Source organism: Meles meles, chromosome X (assembly GCF_922984935.1).
Source record: "Meles meles chromosome X, mMelMel3.1 paternal haplotype, whole genome shotgun sequence".
Lineage (NCBI taxonomy): Eukaryota > Metazoa > Chordata > Mammalia > Carnivora > Mustelidae > Meles > Meles meles.
Window position 1 is genome coordinate 129,339,274 of NC_060087.1, and position 17,625 is coordinate 129,356,898.

A 17,625-nucleotide genomic window follows, 5' to 3' on the forward strand; every position below is an offset into this window, starting at 1 on the left:
GTTGAGATGAAGCAGGGATGAACAACCATGGGGGACTTGGAAGTATGTGTACACTATAAATTTGTAAAATATGAAAGAATCAAATTTCTGGTAATTGCAGAATTCTGTGAGGGTCTATGCGTGGGCACCCAGGCTATGTAAAAAATTTATGGGCTTTAAGTCATTCGGAGAATTGGTACATAAACCATTACTGGTGGATCTCACTGTTGAGGAAGGCCAGAGGCTGAAAGTGATCTATGGATCCTGTGCTGGATTCCGTGCTGTTGATGTGGATGCAGGATTGGTCTATGACATTTATCTACCAACACACATAAGAAGGAACCTGCCCTCTATGATTCAGTGTGGTATCAAACCCCATGCAATTATCCTCTTCCTCAACACAGATGGCATGGAGCTTCTTGTGTGCTATGAAGAAGAAAGGGTTTAGGGGCGCCTGGGTGGCTCAGTTGTTAAGTGTCTGCCTTTGGCTTAGGTCATGGTCTCAGGGTCCTGGGACTGAGCCCCACATCAGGCTCTCTGTTCAGCAGGAGGCCTGCTTCCTGCTCTCTCTCTGCCTACTTGTGATCTCTGTCTCTGTCAAATAAATAAATAAAATCTTTAAAAAAAAAAAAAGAAGAAAGGGTTTACATGAATGCTTAATGGAAGAATCTCCAAGGATGTGGTTCTGAAGTGGGGAGAGATGCTGACATCTGTGGTATGTATTCAATCCAGTCAGATGTTGGGCTGGGGAGAAAAGGCCACAGAGCTCCATTCTGTGGCAGCTGGTCAGTTGGATGGTGTGTTTATGCACAAAAGGGCTCAAAGACTAAAATTCTTATGTGAATGCAAGGAAAAGGTCTTCTTTGCCTCTGTTGCATCTGGTAGAAGCAGTCACGTTTATTTCATGATATTAGGCAGGGCTTCTCTTCTGAGCTGGTAGAAGCAGTATAATGAGGATTGTTGGCCCCCAGATTTTTCTAGATCCTGAGAACTTGGAATTCCTTGCATCGTGGAGCTCAGAGCTCCACTGGTGTAATCCAGGACCTCTGTGTGTGTGTGTGTGTGTGTGTGTGTGTGTGTGTGTGTGTGTGTGGACACTACATGTGCGGTGTTCTGTTTTCATTTCCTTTATGCACCTATTGCCAGTTTATCCCTCTTCTTTTCCCTACGCAAAATTAAATCAAAACTGCAATGCAGCTGGTGCTGTTCACATTCTTAAAAAAAAAAGAAAAAAAAGAATAATGAGCTCAAGATAATCCTTGTGACAATGAGGCACATTTCAGGATGGCAAATTGCTCCTTTCCACTCTAATGGTGATGATGTAAGTGTTGCCCTCACTGGCATAAGGAGTTGGCAGACTGGGTTTCTATTCAGACTTTGTCATTGATTATGACCTTATATATCATTCACCTTGTGGAGTCTTATCTTCGTCATCTATAAAGTGGGGATGATAATAGAACATATGCCATTGAGTTATTTTAGGATCCAAAGCGGCACTATGTATAAGACACCTACTACATGGTAGGAACTCAGTAAATAATAGTGTCTCCCCTGCCAGTCAGAGATGAGATTGGTGATAGGTATGCAGTAAGGTTAGTTAGCAGTTGTCATAGAACTGAGGGTGGTGATGGGGTACTCACTCCAAATTATGGATTTCTTGAACTGATCAAAATTATCCCCTTTGCCTATCTGCCTTTCAGTAAGTTTCCCCCAAATAAACTAATTCCATCTTCAAATAATGTAAGTCAATTAAGATGACATTCTAATTTATTTACAAAAAGTGTTATAGTGAAAGAGAAGGAACATTTAAAAGGCAGGGTAGTTATTTTGTATTAGTAGGGATCAATTTGTACATTGATCCAGGGGCTCTTTACAAGTATGTGTTGTACACAGCCATGTAGCTACACAATACCCCTCTGCCTCCCCCAACCCTTGCCCAAAGGAGTAACTGTCTAGGTGATATACAGTAATAGCACTTCTTGATCCCCAGTCTGCTTATCTTAACACTGGAGAGTCTGCTTGTTGGTTCTAAAGGAATAGAGCAATGGTAGCATATGCAGAAAATGTATAGAACACATTTTCTAGGGGAGAGAATTAAAATCACAAAGAACCATTTTAGAGCAAATCACAGTCTTATATATCCCAAATCATATATTTAAGTGGAGAAGAACTTAGAGGAATGGAGCAATCAAAGGGAGAATGACTAATGAGGGCATTTGAGGTGATCACATTGGACTACACAGATTACAAAGCACTTTGTCCAAACATTATTTCATCTTCACAAGAATGTTGCAAGGTACATATTATGAACATCACTTTAAACATTAATAAGCTGGAGCTCAGGGAAGCTAAGGACTTGCTCTAAGGCTCACAGCTAGGTAGTATCAGGGCTGATGTTTGAACCCAAGTCTGTGTGACCTCAAATATCTGTCCACCTTCCTTTAGCAGCTCTGGAATGCTGGACACAGTGGTGAAATTGGGGAAAAGGGAAAAATAGGAGGCTGTTTCAGGCATTATCACTAGGGGACCACTTAAGAGAGTAGTGACTTGGGGAGAGGTAGGCTCTGGAGATGATGCTAGTACTAATCCACTTGTCAAAGATGGCTGAGATGCAGTTGGGCCTGGAGGAAAAGTGGATGCTTACACCTTGACCTAAGATTTCCCATTTCAGACAGGGAGTTTGTAGTGGGTTTCTCCTGTGAGCCTATGGCCTAACTTCGGTTAGAATTATCTTGAAAATTAGTTTCTTAAACTTTGGTCACAACTTGTGACCAAGAAGGGAAACCTAGCTTTCGTTTCTGCCATCACTTCAGAGGAGATCATCTCAGCTGTTAAGTTAAACATGGAGAGACATTTAAGATTATATTTACTGCCACAACTGTTAAAACAACACCTTTGTTTATACTGTATTGATGTATGAAGGGACAGTATTCATTGAACATCTTTTTCATATTTATAGTTTCATCTACAGAGCAAGTAGAAGTATATGGTGTTTTTTGAGCCAAGAATAACCTTCCATTTAAGTAATTCAGCAGCATCGAGTGCTTTACCAGTGAATATCAAACCTCGGGAAAGATGTAAAATAGAGAGAGTAAGAAGTATTAAGGGCTCAATTTAAGAGTAACATTTTGAGGTTTTACATAATGAGACAGGTACTTTTCTTTGTAAAATTAGAAGGTGTTATTTCCATGTAAATATAGCTAGCAAAGTGTTCTTTGGTCATTTCCTTTCTTTTTGAGATTAACTGATGAGATTTAGTAAGGGAAAGTTCTGTTTCTGTCTGCTCCAAACCAAAGGGCAGCAGTGTTTTATGGTTGCAAACCCTCCATTACATCTCCTGTCCTGAGCCCGAATTCATCATTTACATGTACAGACTAGTTAGGTATTAAATATTCTCTTTAATGCTTTTTTTTTTGCAATGTATGTGATTGTTTGTTAATTTTTCATTCTGATTACAAGTCACAAATATGCCATCTATATTGATGTATAAAGAAGCATGAAATATAAATTCATGGAAGAATCTAGAAAACAATTACATTCTTGATATCCAAGTAGTGGATTTAAAGCAAATGATCATTACCTCATGGTGTTTTGTTGTCAAAGTCAGTGTCTTGTCCAGTAAAACTCACTGCATCTTTTGATACAGCACTGTCCAATAGAACCTTTTGTGATGACAATGATGCTCTTTATTTTTTTAAGATACATTATTTATTTGAGAGAGAGTGTGTGAGAGAGCATGAACAAGTGGAAGGAGCAGAAGGAGAGGGAGAAGGGCTCTTGGCTGAGTCAGGAGTCCAATGTGGGGCTTGATGTGGGGCTCAATCCCAGGACCCTGGGATCATGACCTGAGATGAAGGCAGGTGATTAACCAGCTGAGCCAACCAGGTGTCCCAACAGTAATGCTCTTTAATATGCTCTAATACCATAGCTGCTAGACGCATGTAGCTACTGCACACTTGAAATGTGGGTGCCGTGACAGAAGAGATAAATTTTAAATTCTCTTTAATTTTGGTTTTAATTTAGCCACATGTGGTGAATGGCTGCCATATTGGAGAGTGCAGTAATACATTCGTTCACATGCTGTTATCTCAGGTATAAAGATATTTGCTGTTTAGAAGCCAATATAGTGACATTTAATTGCTTTTAAGGAACAGATGGAAGCCTCAGTTTGTTCTTGAAAGTAATTGTGTCAAGCCAAGCTAACCTGGGGTGAGGGAAGAATGTGCAAATATTTCCATTGAGCTGGCTGGTCATATTGTTTATTCCTTTATTCACTCAGCAAATATTCATGGAACACCTAGTATGTGCTCCCTTGTGCTAGGTGCTGGGGATACAAGAGGTTCAGCACATGTGCACTGCCTTCAAGAAATTCACCAAGTAGAAAAGTTGGACAGGAAGTTAGTAACAAACTCATATAGAAGAGAGTAGAGAAAGAGTGAAGAGTCAAAGATGACTCTGTGGTTTTAATCTTGAGTGACTGGGTGAGTGGCTCTTGGAAACAGAATACATTTCCATAACAGATCTTTGGGAAATTTTTAAGTCTTAAAAATTAGTTTCAGTATTAAAACCAAGATTCTCATTCATTCATATTCTCTCACCCTCCCCAACTCTCCCCGAGTTCTCTCTTACCTTCCACTCATTTGGTGAAAAGTAAGCTAGTACTGAGACTCCAGTGCCAGGAAGCTGCATTTTCACCTTGGGCATCAAAATTCTAATTTTGATAGAAATGAATTGTTAATGAGCCAAAGAATAGAGAGTTTCTCTAATTACAGGAAACAAAATTAAATTTGACTTGAAGGCATTTTTTGGTAATTGCAGTTGGTTTAAAGATTAAGAAAATTCACTCATACGCCTTGCCTTTTTTTTTTAAGCTTCCTTTGCTCAGCACTGTTAACCAAAGGCATTGAGACCTGTAGCAAACTTCATTCTAATGAGGGTCCAGATGATTTATTTTATAGATATGCTGCAGAACAACTTTCCCTGTAGGAATAGTAGCACCTCAAAGATTAATATGATGTATTAAAAAATAAATATTTGTTCTTTTTTAAAAAGATTTTATTTATTTATTTGGGAGAGAAAGAAATGGCAACAGAGAGCGTAATTGGGGAGTAGAGGGAGAAGCAGAGCCCAACAATGTGGCGCTCAATCCCAGGACCCTGGATCATGACCTGAGCAGACTCTTCACCAACTGGGCTACCCAGGCATCCCTCAGATATTTGTTCTTATTTGAACCTTATTTTTACCGTACAATAGAAAATTTAGATTTAAATGGCAAGTGGGATGTGCTTACCATTTCTCTGTTCATCTCTTTACAGAAGCCAGGGCCAAAAGAGAAGTTCTAGAATAGAATTGCTTCATGCTGAATGTCCTGCTGCTGCTGCTGCCTCAGAGGTATGTACATAAGAGAGTCATAGGGTAAATGGATGGATCCTTCTCCCTATAGTATTGACTCCTTAGTTACTGTGTGTTCCCAATAGAAAAAAGTTTTCATTTTGAGAAGTATCCCATGTGGGCATAGCACTTGAGCAGTGTTCCACAGCTGCCATTTTGTAGCCATTTCTTTCTTTCTTTCTTTTTTTTAAAGATTTTATTCATTGATTTGACAGACAGAGAGACAGGGAGGGGAGGGAACCACAAGCAAGAGAAGTGAGAAATGGAGAAGCAGGTTTCCCACTGAGCAGGGAGCCTGACTCGGGCCTCGATTCCAGGATCCTGGGATCATGACCTGAGCTGAAGACAGACGCTTAACCCACTAAGCCACCCAGGTGCCCATTCGTAGCCATTTCTTACTGGGAGCTGGCAACTACCATGCTTGCATTGGGGAGCAAGAATATCCTGTCCCCTTCAAGCCCCTCTAACCAGACTAAGGATCAAATCTACGTGAGACAATCCTCTAACACCGTTGGTGGGAATGCAAGTTGGTGCAGCCACTTTGGAAAATTGTGGCGGTTCCTCAAAAAGTTGAAAATAGAGCTACATTAATGGGAGAAAATCAAATTTAATAGCGTACATGGAGGGAACCTACACAGGCATGGGCATTTCAAAGAAGTCAAGGAGCATGAGGTATATATGTCATTCTGAACTAAGGAAAAGAGGGTAGGGGGTCTGGGATTTCAAAGGGAAGGAATGCAGTCCTCAGGAAGAATGAGAAAGGCTAAATGTCTGGAAAACAAATGGTTGGTGGGCCCCTCAGAAACAATGGGACACAGAGAGGACTTTGATCAGACAGGCACTACTAGGTTCCTCCCTGTCCACCATTCCTAGTTCATGGTATAATGGTACATGGTGATAGCTCTCTTCAGTGGAGAAGATAATGATTTAGATCTGCATAACAATCTTACCCTTATTATTCTGCTTCTCCTGGTCACCTCCCATAAATGACTTCTCCAGTCTCAACATCTTCTTTTGTCTTTAGCTGGAGATGTATTTAAGGTGATGGCTTTCCCACCTTGGGGAGTCAGTCAGTTTTCCCGGATCTCTCCCATGATACAGGAGGTATCCATGTTTGATTTTCTCCTATTAATCTGTCTAATGTGAATTTAAATTCTTAGACCAGTCAGAAGAAACTTCAAGGGTAATAAGCTACTTGTATGTAGATGAAACTTTCTGAAGACAGCACATCTGCTAACATTCTGTTCAAGAAAGAATGAAATGGCTGAAATTAGGTAGAAAATATCTAATTTAAACAGAGCAGTGCTCTGTTTACACACAAACTAATTGCTGTTATTCTACGAAAAGAGGCCAAGACATCCATAGAACTCTGGCCATCATTCTAGTGTCTATACTGCTGACAGCCTGACTTCATCAGTCCACAAATACTCACCGAGGATCTGCAGTGTGTAATGTGTGAACACCCAGAATTCTTCAATTTAGTGTGTCTTGGGGAAAGTTGGCCTTAAAAATTCTCACTTCATAAACTTATAAAACTTAAGTAATTATAACATGTAATGGAATTTTTTTAAAGAAACCCATAATCCCACCACTATGGCACAACTCCTGTTTAGTTTTGCTTATTCCCATTCAGTCTCAGTCTGCCAATTTTAATCATTTCAGTAACTGTATGATATTTCACAGAATTGAGAAACTTCTGCTTCTAATCAAGATGGCGTGACTAAGGACCAGATTTAACTTTCCTGCACCCATGACAAAAATGTATGAAATAATAGTTTTCAAGAAAATGGTCAGTCATTAGGCAACAAAGGACAGGGACTCCTAAGAGATGGGAAACAATCAGAGCCCTGCAGTTGCCACAGCAAGTTTCCAGGTGGCAAATCTGCTCCCCTTCGCTGGTATCTTTTTTTTTTTTTTTTTTTTTCTGAAATAGTTTACTTGCTTTGTCCCCCCCCACCCAGGCCAATTACCACTGGTACACATGATTCTGTCATTTTAAGTTTGTTTAAGCTTAGTGAGTTTATGTTGATAGGCTAAATAAAACATATGAACACACAAAAAATGGACATCTTAATCAATACCCGAGTATAAACATTTCTATTGAAACATCCAAGAAGCAAGGAACTAAAGACTAAATTGATATATGACTTTGATAAAAAGCAAAAGGAAAAGGACTGGGAAAAAAGGTCATATCCCATTTTATTGAATACCATCTCACCAGAATTTCTGTCTCAATAATGAAAAGATTGTTACATTCCCAGCAACATATCGCTTCTTTTAAGGAGTACAAAACATAGTGCGCTTGAACGGGGGAGATTGTGCAGTGTCCTGAAGATCAAATGCTGGGATTTGATCCTGGCCAGTATGTTCCAACAAACAGGTTCCTTGTAGAAAAATTGGCATGGTTCTATGTCTTAATCCAGGCTGGAAAAAACAAAATAAAATAAAACACAGCCGAGGCACTAAAATTTTTAGCAGAAATGTAAAAGATTCCTGTGCTAAACCAGGTACTTGTATTTCATATGAGCAGTGAGCTGCAGACGTTCAAAAAGGATCTAGTCATTAAGGAAGTGGAAGGGGATCACTAAACTCAGAATATGATGTGTACAATTTAAAGCAGCAAATGGCTTCAATTGAGGTACCAGGGTTAGGGAAGAGAGCACTGGGTTTGAAGTCCTTGGACTCTCTCTGTCTCTCTGCTGCTGCCCTGCTGTGTGACCTTGTCCTCTTTGACACTATCAAAGGGGGACGTTGCACTAGAAGCTCTCCAGAGCCATTTCCATCTCTGTGCAACTATAGTAAAGATGTTTTTTGGTAATAATACTTCTGACTTCAACCTATGTTGAGGACGTGAAGCAGCTGTCCAGCAGCCTCCATCTGGCAGGCCCTCTGGTGGCAGTGCCCTTCTCCCATGGCCGGGTTAGCATCCTACCAACATCTGGGAAAGGCGGGGTTTTTTTTTTCTCTTCTCTTCTCTTCTTTTCTTTTCCTTTTCTTCTGCCACAGCCTTTGAGTGACACACAGTTTTCTTAGGCTTGTGCTTTTAGCGCATCTGTACTGTGTTTATTTTCTCAGTTTTGTCAGAGTATAGCATGTGGCACCTATAATCACTGCTTATTCCCTTCCAGCAATATTTTTCAAGGACATGTTTCATGATGGTTTGTGTTCTGCCTGTGTTTCCTGTTGTTTATGTATCTGTCTCCAAATTGAAATGTCATTTTCTCCTCATTTGGAAATTCCCAGGATCAAGTTGATATTGGAACAGCTGAGCAGTATGGCCCCCAAGACTCTGATCATGTAATTAGGATAGAGTCTGACACATCTTATAATTCCAGCACATCGTCTCTGGAAAGCATACTGGCATCACCAGGTAGGTACATTTGGATGTGTGGATAGGGATTATCAGAAGAAAAACTGTGGCCCATAGGGTAGTTCTTGTTTTTTCAGAGGATGAGAATGTTCTGTTCATAATGATGTAAAAATCACAAGACTGAACTTATTTCATCTTCTGTAAGTTTTTTTGAGATGATGATTTGAGAGTGATGAAAGTGAATATCTCATCAATGGTTCAAGTGCTTGGGAATGGTATTATTCTGTCCCATTAACATTTAATCTTCTAAAGATTCGTGCTAGTGCTCAGCCCTTGGAGGAGTAGCATCTCATCTCTTTGTCCTTACTCAATCTTCACTGCTATGCCACAGTGGTTGTAGTCCAAAGAAACCCTTTGTTTTTTTTTTTTTTTTAATGTACTATAAGAAGAATTTTTAGTATAGGGCAAAAAGGATAGTCTCTTAGAAACAGTGATACTTATTATATAAGTTTCAATATTAAAGACATTTCATAAATATAATTGTATAAAAATGCAAAACTTGAGGTGGTGCCGGATGCTTAATGCAGATCCTGTCCTCTAATTTGCTGACCCTAGCAGGCAGTGTTTGCATTGTGGAATCTTCATATATAGAACTAATACGTCTATTTTTAAATAGCTAACTAACCTAATAGCTAGCTAGTAACTAACTAATAACTGATCTAATATCTAACTAAACTGATAGCTAACTAATACCTCAATTTTTATTTTAAAGATTTTATTTGACAGAGATCACAAGTAGGCAGAGAGGCAGGCAGAGAGAGAGGAGGAAGCAGACTCCCCGCTGAGCAGAGAGCCTGATGCGGGGCTCCATCCCAGGACCCTGAGATCATGACCTGAGCCGAAGGCAGCGGCTTTCACCCACTGAGCCACCCAGGCACCTCTAATACCTCTATTTTTTAATAGCTAGCTAACAACTCTTACATTATGACTGCTGATCTCAAATTTTGTTTAAAAAAATCTTTTCAAAACAATTGATTTGCGGGGGGGGGGGGGAGGGGGATGTCCGTGAACCCATGCTTGTGATTTCTGAAACGTGTAAGAAGAAATTTAGTTTTGAATTTGCGCACAGTAAAGTTCACTCCTTGGGATGTATGCTTCTGTGCGTTTGACAAAGGCAAGGAGTCCTGTATCTGCCAGAAAGAACAGTTCTGCCATCCCCAGATTCCTTTGCGTTGTCTTTGAACTCCAGCTCCGTCCCTCATTCTCTGGCAACCATTGGTCTGTATTTGGTCTCTGGTTTCCTTTTTCCAGAATGTCACATAAATGACAGAATCATGCAGTCTCTCACCTTTTTGGTCTGGCTTTGTTAATGAAATGCGTACAAGAGTCATCCATGTTGCGTGAATCAGTGGTTCATTCCTCTTTCCTTGCTTAGTAGTACTGCACCTTGTGCATGTACCACAGTTATTTGTTTAAAAATCCACTCATCTGCGGAAGGACATCTGGGTTGTTTCCATGTTTTTCAGTGACTTTATATAAAGTTACTATAACCATTTGCATAGAGGCTTTTGGGTGTGGATAGAAATGTTTAATTGACTTTGTTAAATTTCTGGGAGTTGGACAACTGGGTCATATGGGAAGTGTGTGTGAAAGAAACTGCCAAACTGTTATCCAAAATGACTCTGCCCTTTTGTATTCTTCAAATAATGTTGTCCAGCTTGCTTTTTTGAAGGAGAGTCATTTCTCAACACCTCCACCAGCACTTCAAGAGCACTCCAGAGATCCTCACATTCTGGGGAACCTACATTTTGGGAAGTGATTTATGATTATGTTTGATTTGGTATTATCAGTTGGAAGGTACCAAATTTCCAGAAGCATGGCCAGAAGAATTTTATGATGAAAAGACACTCAACACGAATGGTTTGGGTGGGTGGAGATGAAGTCAGACACTCCTTCCTTTTTCTTTATTTTCAAATATGAACGCATTTAAAAGGAATGTTCTGAATTACTCTTGGTACCTGGCACATCTAATCCTTAACATGGAACAACGCTGGACTCTCCTGTTTTTTTATGACTTATAAAGGCAATAAAGAGAAATGTGTAAATCTCACTGATAATGTTGGTACTTCTGCTTTCTTGGTCACGCGTTCCACTGGGCTTTCTTCTTCAGTTGCATCATCTTCGCAGAGCTTTGACTTCCAGCTGGCGGTGGAACAGGTGTCTGATGTGGATGAGGTCCAACTGGTGGACGAGATGGAAGAGGTGGACCAGATGGAGCAGATGGATGAGGTGGATGTGGAGGGAAAAGTAGATGAAGAGGAAGAGGTGGAGCAGGTGGTGGAGGAGGAGAAGCAGGCGGAGCAGATGGAGGAGCTGGAGCAGGTGGAGGAGGACAAACAGCTGGACCGAGTGGAGCAGGAGGACCAGGCGGACCAGGCTGAGCAGGAGGCCAGCTCACCCTCCAGTGCGGCTGCTGGCATCAGTGATGAGGTACCTGGGAGTGTTGCTCCATATATTTGTCTGGACCACTAACCCTGCAAAGCCCTGAATTTCCACTCTTGTGTTCAAGTTTGCTTTGTAGAAAACATCCTATTTTTATCACTCTTTCTGTCGTACTGGATTTTCACATGCAGCTGGGAGTCCAGTGGACCCCAGCAAACAGGGAGGTGGGAGGTTAAGAAAGACAAAATCTCTGTTCTCCTCTTAATGTAAAATATGTGAAGACACTTTGGGTTTGAGAGAAAGTTTGGGCCAAATAGGCAGCTTATCTACTAAGAAAAGGCAGTATTTTTAAGAGCTATGTTCCTTATCACCTGGGAGGGGATGCTAACCATCTCAGGGGAAGATGACTTTCCTGGCTACCATACCAACACCTCTCCACCACAAGCTAGGTTTCTCCAATGGAGTTTGTTTTTTTGTTTGTTTGTTTGGTTGGTTGGTTTTTGGTTTTTGTGGGGTTTTTTTGTTTTGATTTGTTTTGGTTTGTTTTTTTAGTTTAGAAACATGCCTTTCAGAATGCTAGTTTTATCCAACCTTCAAATGTCAGCACCAGTGTATGGTTCGAGGCCAAATCAGTGCAGTTGGATTTACTATTCTGTTGCTCTTCTATCCGCAAATTTGTGTACATAATCACAGATTTGGACAATGATCTTTTATAATAGCAGGATTATTAAAATCAGGATTGGCAGGCAAGATAATGAGTTTATGGTCTGTTATGTGGAATTGTGTACATTAATTACAAAGCCTAAGATGAGTCCCTCCCTCTTTTATAATCAGAAGAACTGAGGGCTAGAAGACAGTTGTTTGAATTTGCCCCCAACCTTGACCTTGCCACATCCCTGAGCCTCAGTTTCTCGACCTCGAAATGGTCTGCTTGCCTTGCAGGGATTTCTGGACTGCTGTGAAAATTTTTTGAACAATTAAAAAACATTTCTGTAGCAATCCATGTTGTCTTTATTTATGTTTTTATTTGCCAAAAAGTTGTGGTTCCCCTTTCCCGTTGACAACTTTCTCTTCTGCTTTGAATAAAGTCATAACTAAACTTTAAATGTAACTTTTGTTTACAATAGTCAGAATAAGCAGCAATGAGTGTGGGTAGTACAGCCCTGCATGTGGTAGCATATTGGACTTATGTGGGGTACCATGGATTGACAAACTGGAGTGTATCCAGAAGCTAGAGCCCAGGATGGAGAGAGGCTGGAAAATGACATGTTGTCAGTAGTGGAAGTTAGTCACCGTGGAAGGCATTGGAGAAGGGAGATTGGCAAGGGACAAGACAGCCTGCTCCAAGTAGCTGAACAGCCGTCGTGCTCCTGAAGTGGAAGCGAGTCTCCAGTGCATCAAACTAGGGTGGAGACCTAGCAGCTCAGGGCAGGCAGCTTTCCATTCCCCTCAAGAAAGCCATTCTCAGATGCATTAGGTCCCTTCCCCAGGTGGTGTGCTTCCTCCCCTTCAAAGGAGACGTCTGAGACAAGCTTGGTAGCTCATCTGCCAGGGACAGCAGAGAGAAGATTCCTGCTTGGAGAATGGGGATTTGAATGTGATAACCTGTAAGGTCTGTGGCTGCCAGTCCCGAGTTTAGAGTATTTTATTTATTCATTCATTTATTTATTTGCTTAATGAATGCCTCCTTTTTTATATGAATATCGACATAGTTTACAACAAAAGAAGGACAATTGGACAATTTTCACTGGCTTAAAAATTCACAGAATTTTTTATTCCAAGCGAGAAACACAGCTTGTGTAATTTTTGCTCTGTCTCTTTTTAATAACTCAGCTGTGCTCTTCCATTAGCCACAGTATATGATAGAATAGACTCTTGTTTTTGTTCTCTAGCGGTTGCATGTATATGTGCCTTCTCATCATTAATATCGGGACTGTGGCTCTCTCATTTTGTTGATGCACACAGTGCCAACCCAGATCAAGGCAAATAATAGCTTCCACAGATAGTTCTTTCCCAAGAACCCTGCCTCTTCCTTCCACCCTCAGCCAGTCACTTAAGAAGCCATGTCCACTTAATTTCTTTCAAATGTGTCCCTTTCTTTCTATGTCTCCTGCCTCTGGTGTGTTTCAGGTCCCTGTTATCTCTACTGTAACTGTGTATGGAAGGTATGTAATTTCTAGGACGTTGTGAAGGTCAGATCCATGAATTTCTTTGCAAGTGCTTAGAGGAGTGCCTGGAACAAAGGAAGTGCCATTTGAACTTCTTCTGCTCACCCCATTGCTAATGAGGGTATCTGATAGACGTTTCCCACGTGCCTTGTCTGTGATATGATGACCCACTGAGCTCTGACTCTCCCACTAAGGATATTGGGCAGGTCACTGCTTCACACTTTGGGTCCACTTCCATGGTTTTATATTTTGAGGAAAAAAATCAGACTGCATGATTCCCATGATCCATTTCTGATCTTGAATTCTTGGATTCTCTAGCCATTTCTTCAGACTAGTCACGAAGGAAATTGGGAGTGCGGGAATCATTCTCATTCTCAGTCTTTGCAGACTTGGCAGTAAAACAGTCTGGTAGGATTTGGAGACTCTGGTGTCCCTATCTGTGAACCACAAGCAATTCCTCCCCACAGTCAATACAACCACCGCCATCAATTCTGTCATACGTCAACAAGTGGGGGCTGGAGCTCATGAAAAAGTTCAGGGAGCAGCTGGAAGAGCAGACACGGATGCTGCAGGCTGACATCCGAATCCAGCGGGATGCAATGGAAATGATGAAGGAACAGCTTCAGAGAATACAGGATTCCACCTTTCAGGTCAGAGGCCAGTTCCAAGTAAGTAAGTGGCAGAAGGGAGAGGAAAAAAGAGACCTTGACAGTTGTCAAGCAGTCGATCACTGAGGCCTCCAGGGCGGCATGGGGCATTTGGAGTGGTCTTCAGCAGGGACTTTTGCCTGTGCTCTTTGTCTCTTGGCTGTAGTGGCTGAGATCGGCCCAGCCAGGCTCTGGCAGTGGCAGACACAGCTCCTATATAGCCAAGGCTTCCCGGGGGACCTGTCCCACTCTGTCTCGGGCATGTCCTGTTCCCCGAGGAAAGGTGCAGCCTCTAAATAAGACCTCCATGATACTCTGTCCTTCCAGATGCAGCCAACCATCTCACATGACCTTGACCATCCTGAGTTCCAGTCTTTGGAGCCAGTGCCCAAGAAACAACGCACTGAGCAAATGAAGGAGTCCCTCCCAGACCTCAAGGAGATCAGCCTTTCCTGTGGTGCATGTTCACCCCGCTCTTTCAAATTCTCTGAGGAGCTGGAGGAGACTTCTGATGACTCCAACCAGGTATGGAAAGCCTGTTTCAACTGGGGAGCTGAAAGGAGATTTTATTGTCATAAACACCGGGGCTTACCTGGTTCTCCTGAGGGGTTGGTGCCTATTCAGTTGGCTACGGTTCACTTGCCTGAGATAAAAGTTCTTGGCAAGCTAGACCCAGACTCTCATTCCCAGGCACACGTATGTGTGTCCCGGATGGCAGCGCCTTGTGCCCGGATAAACACATAGACATCACCCTGACCACACCCGCAGGCACAGGGCTGCTGTCATCTGCTCTAGGAGAATGGAGCAGGGCTGTTCAGTTGGCTTCTGGGGGACTCTTGCGGGCACTGAGGTCATTTCATATCTCCTTTTGAAGCCACCGCTGCAGGGGCAGGACCCATTCCTGCAGCAGCCGTTGCAGCAGGCACAGGACCAGCTTCTGTCAGAGCAGCAGAAGCAGGAGCAGCCCCAGCCGCCGAGCACCGTGGAGGGAAGGCAGAAGCTGCAGATATACCTGCCAGCCAGGGCTGGCGTAGCTGTGCCCCTCTGTGAGGACCCCATGACGTTCATGCAGACCCAGCCCAGTGTTCCTGTCCAGTTAGCAGCTGGACAACAGCCCTCTGGCTACTTTCAAGGCGATACCCTGGGGGACGAAGAAGATGACAGCTCTAGGTAAGAAGTGCATGGAACAGTGATAAGTGCAGAAGTCCATGCTTTCCCCTCATGGCCAGATACTGTGCCTGAGACCATGAGTGACTTACCCACAGGGCACCCAAGCCCCTTCATCAAAAGCAGTGTGCTCCCACTCACCTTGCTCTGTGGCTTCCAGACCCCCGCCTCTGCATGCACAGTGCATGGCCACGCATGTGCTGGTGGAACGGAGGAGACTGTGAAAATAGGAGGCCTAGATAAGGCAGCTTCCAAGCTAGGGAACTGGCAGATCTTGAAATCTCTTGGCTCCACCCACCTAAGCCCAGTCTTAGGGCACAGGGCGTCTAAAGCAAAGTCTTATGTGCCCATAGCTGAGTGACTCCAGGGCTCCCAGCTTTCTTCTCCCACTCCGCTGTAATCTGTTGATCACAGCAGACCAGAAGAAGGGGTCTCCACAGAACTGACTATGTGAGGGAAGTGGGTGTGATGCAATTGCTAGATGTCTGTTGGATACCAAGGAGCTAAGCTCCCAGAAGAACTAAGTTCTCGGAGGCACTATGAAGACATGAACACATTTTCTGCTCAGTAATAAGTCTGTGGTCCCAAAAGCCAGAAAGAGAAGGCTCTGCTCAGCAATGAAGGGGCGGTAGAGCACATGCTTGGTGTCTAGTAAATATTTTTGAGCAAATGCCAGCTCTCTGAGCGGGCTTCCCAGAGCTCTCCAGATTTCCTTCTGGGCCTCCCCTGTACAATCAGTGACCCTGATATGTCTGGTGGGTGGGTTAGTGCCGTGTTTCCCATAGGCCTGATCACCAGAATCCACTTGAGGAGGCTGTAGGAAGTACAGATTCAGAAATCCCTATTTACCCAAGATAAACGGGGCTCTTGTAGAGACACCACTGGATTTGCAGGGAGGAACTAGCCCGGCAGCCCCAAACAGCAACAAAGGGCATGTCCCTGACTTTGGGTGGGTAAAGTGACAGGCCCAAGGCCACAGAGATATCACCACTGTGGGAGATTCAGGACAGTCCAAGTAATACAAATAAAACCACTAGAGCCAAAAGACTAATTCGCCTCAGTCTTTACATTCACCTGACTTCGGCAAATGGAATCTTCTTTGGGCAAGATGAGGATACAAACCAGTGAATCCTGATTTAGCCACCAAAACCAGTAGTGCCATAAGCACCTACCAAAGAGCAAGGCAATGGCTCCTGGGTCATGGGTCCCAGACCCATGTCACTATAACATGTTTTTTTCAGTTTTGTTCCTGAGGAGCAGCAGAAGGTGTCCGTGGTGTATAGCCCCGGCTCTGACACAGTCGCTTCTACCAGCTTTCCTCAGTCTCCTGCACGTTCCGACTCCAGCTTAGTCACCCTGGAGACCCCGCAGGACTATATCCAGCTTTGGCAACAGCATCACCTTTACCTCCAAGTGAATACTTGGCCTTCTAGTGAGCAGAACAGCCTGCAGGACCAAGCTACCTGGCCGCAGGTATAACCCTTTCCTGTCCCCTATGCTTCCCAGCCTAGGTCAGGGCATTCGGCATGGATGCTGGGCCCCTTCCCCAAAGGACACACCATAGCAGTACGCTCTGAGTGTGAAATCCAGACTTCAAAGCTCAGTAAATTCAAGAGCAGTTACTCGTATGGTGGCGGCACACACTGCTGAGTAAATTGATTCCCTTCAAGTTTCCGTGAAAAAGTGAGCTGTCCTCATGGATATTAAATGCAATCAGAGGTAGAAACTTCTCAAGCACGTTAGCTGGATAAAGTGAGTCATGCCATATCCTGAGCTTGTTGCCCAAGCCCAGACCTCTTTCTGAACTTGTGGAACATTCATTCTGCTGCAAAATCCTGGGCCTAGTGTGGGTGTGTTTCATTGTACTAAAAAATAAACCAAGGGTCCTTCTGTGCAATGTACTTGGTGTTTATCCACATGGAGCTCCATACTTGCCAGTAAAGACCCCCACCTCAAGGACCATCTGCTGCGGTCATATTTCCAGGGCAGTGTTGGCAGCTGATCCAGATGGAAGTCATTTACTGGGTTTGGTCCCAGAGAGACTCTCAGCAGGCTCCTTGGGACCAAACACGCTCAATCTGACTAAGAGTACTCATAAAGGGTGTTTTGATTCTGGCTTTAGAAATCTTAATGGAGCCTAACCTCTGATTTTTTAAAACAAATGACAACAACAAGGCAAAAAGAACCCAGTAAGTTAAGGCAGAATGAGTGAGTTTGGAATTTTAAATGGCTAAATGTGTGGTTATTTGCACATATACACCTTGACCAGCTGGGCTGCCAATCCTCCAGAAAGTTGACCCACAGGAGGGACTGCTCACATGAAAAGAGCACATAGATGCTCAGTGGACCCTGTGGTTCAGTTCCCAAGGCAGACTCTGGTGAAACCCTTCATCATGTCTGCTCTCAGGGCACTACCATCTGGATGGGCCCTTAGGAGCAGAACAGGTATCCCAAGGAAGTGGAAAAGGGAGGATGCCTGGAAGGTTGTTGGGAGAATGCGATGTGATGGGAAAGGTAACAA

The 17,625-nt window shown here is 43.1% G+C and overlaps 1 protein-coding gene across 1 annotated transcript in view; it reads left to right on the plus strand.

The window, feature by feature from the left end:
• PASD1 (PAS domain containing repressor 1) overlaps window positions 1-17,625 on the plus strand; it is a 56,217-nt gene that overhangs the window by 38,039 nt on the left and 553 nt on the right. The window contains exons 8-14 of the mRNA XM_045994842.1: window positions 5,295-5,370; window positions 8,614-8,740; window positions 10,851-11,170; window positions 13,758-13,958; window positions 14,265-14,462; window positions 14,812-15,107; window positions 16,346-16,577. Of these exons, the coding sequence (XP_045850798.1) occupies window positions 5,295-5,370; window positions 8,614-8,740; window positions 10,851-11,170; window positions 13,758-13,958; window positions 14,265-14,462; window positions 14,812-15,107; window positions 16,346-16,577 (1,450 nt within the window). The remainder of the gene's footprint in view (window positions 1-5,294; window positions 5,371-8,613; window positions 8,741-10,850; window positions 11,171-13,757; window positions 13,959-14,264; window positions 14,463-14,811; window positions 15,108-16,345; window positions 16,578-17,625) is intronic.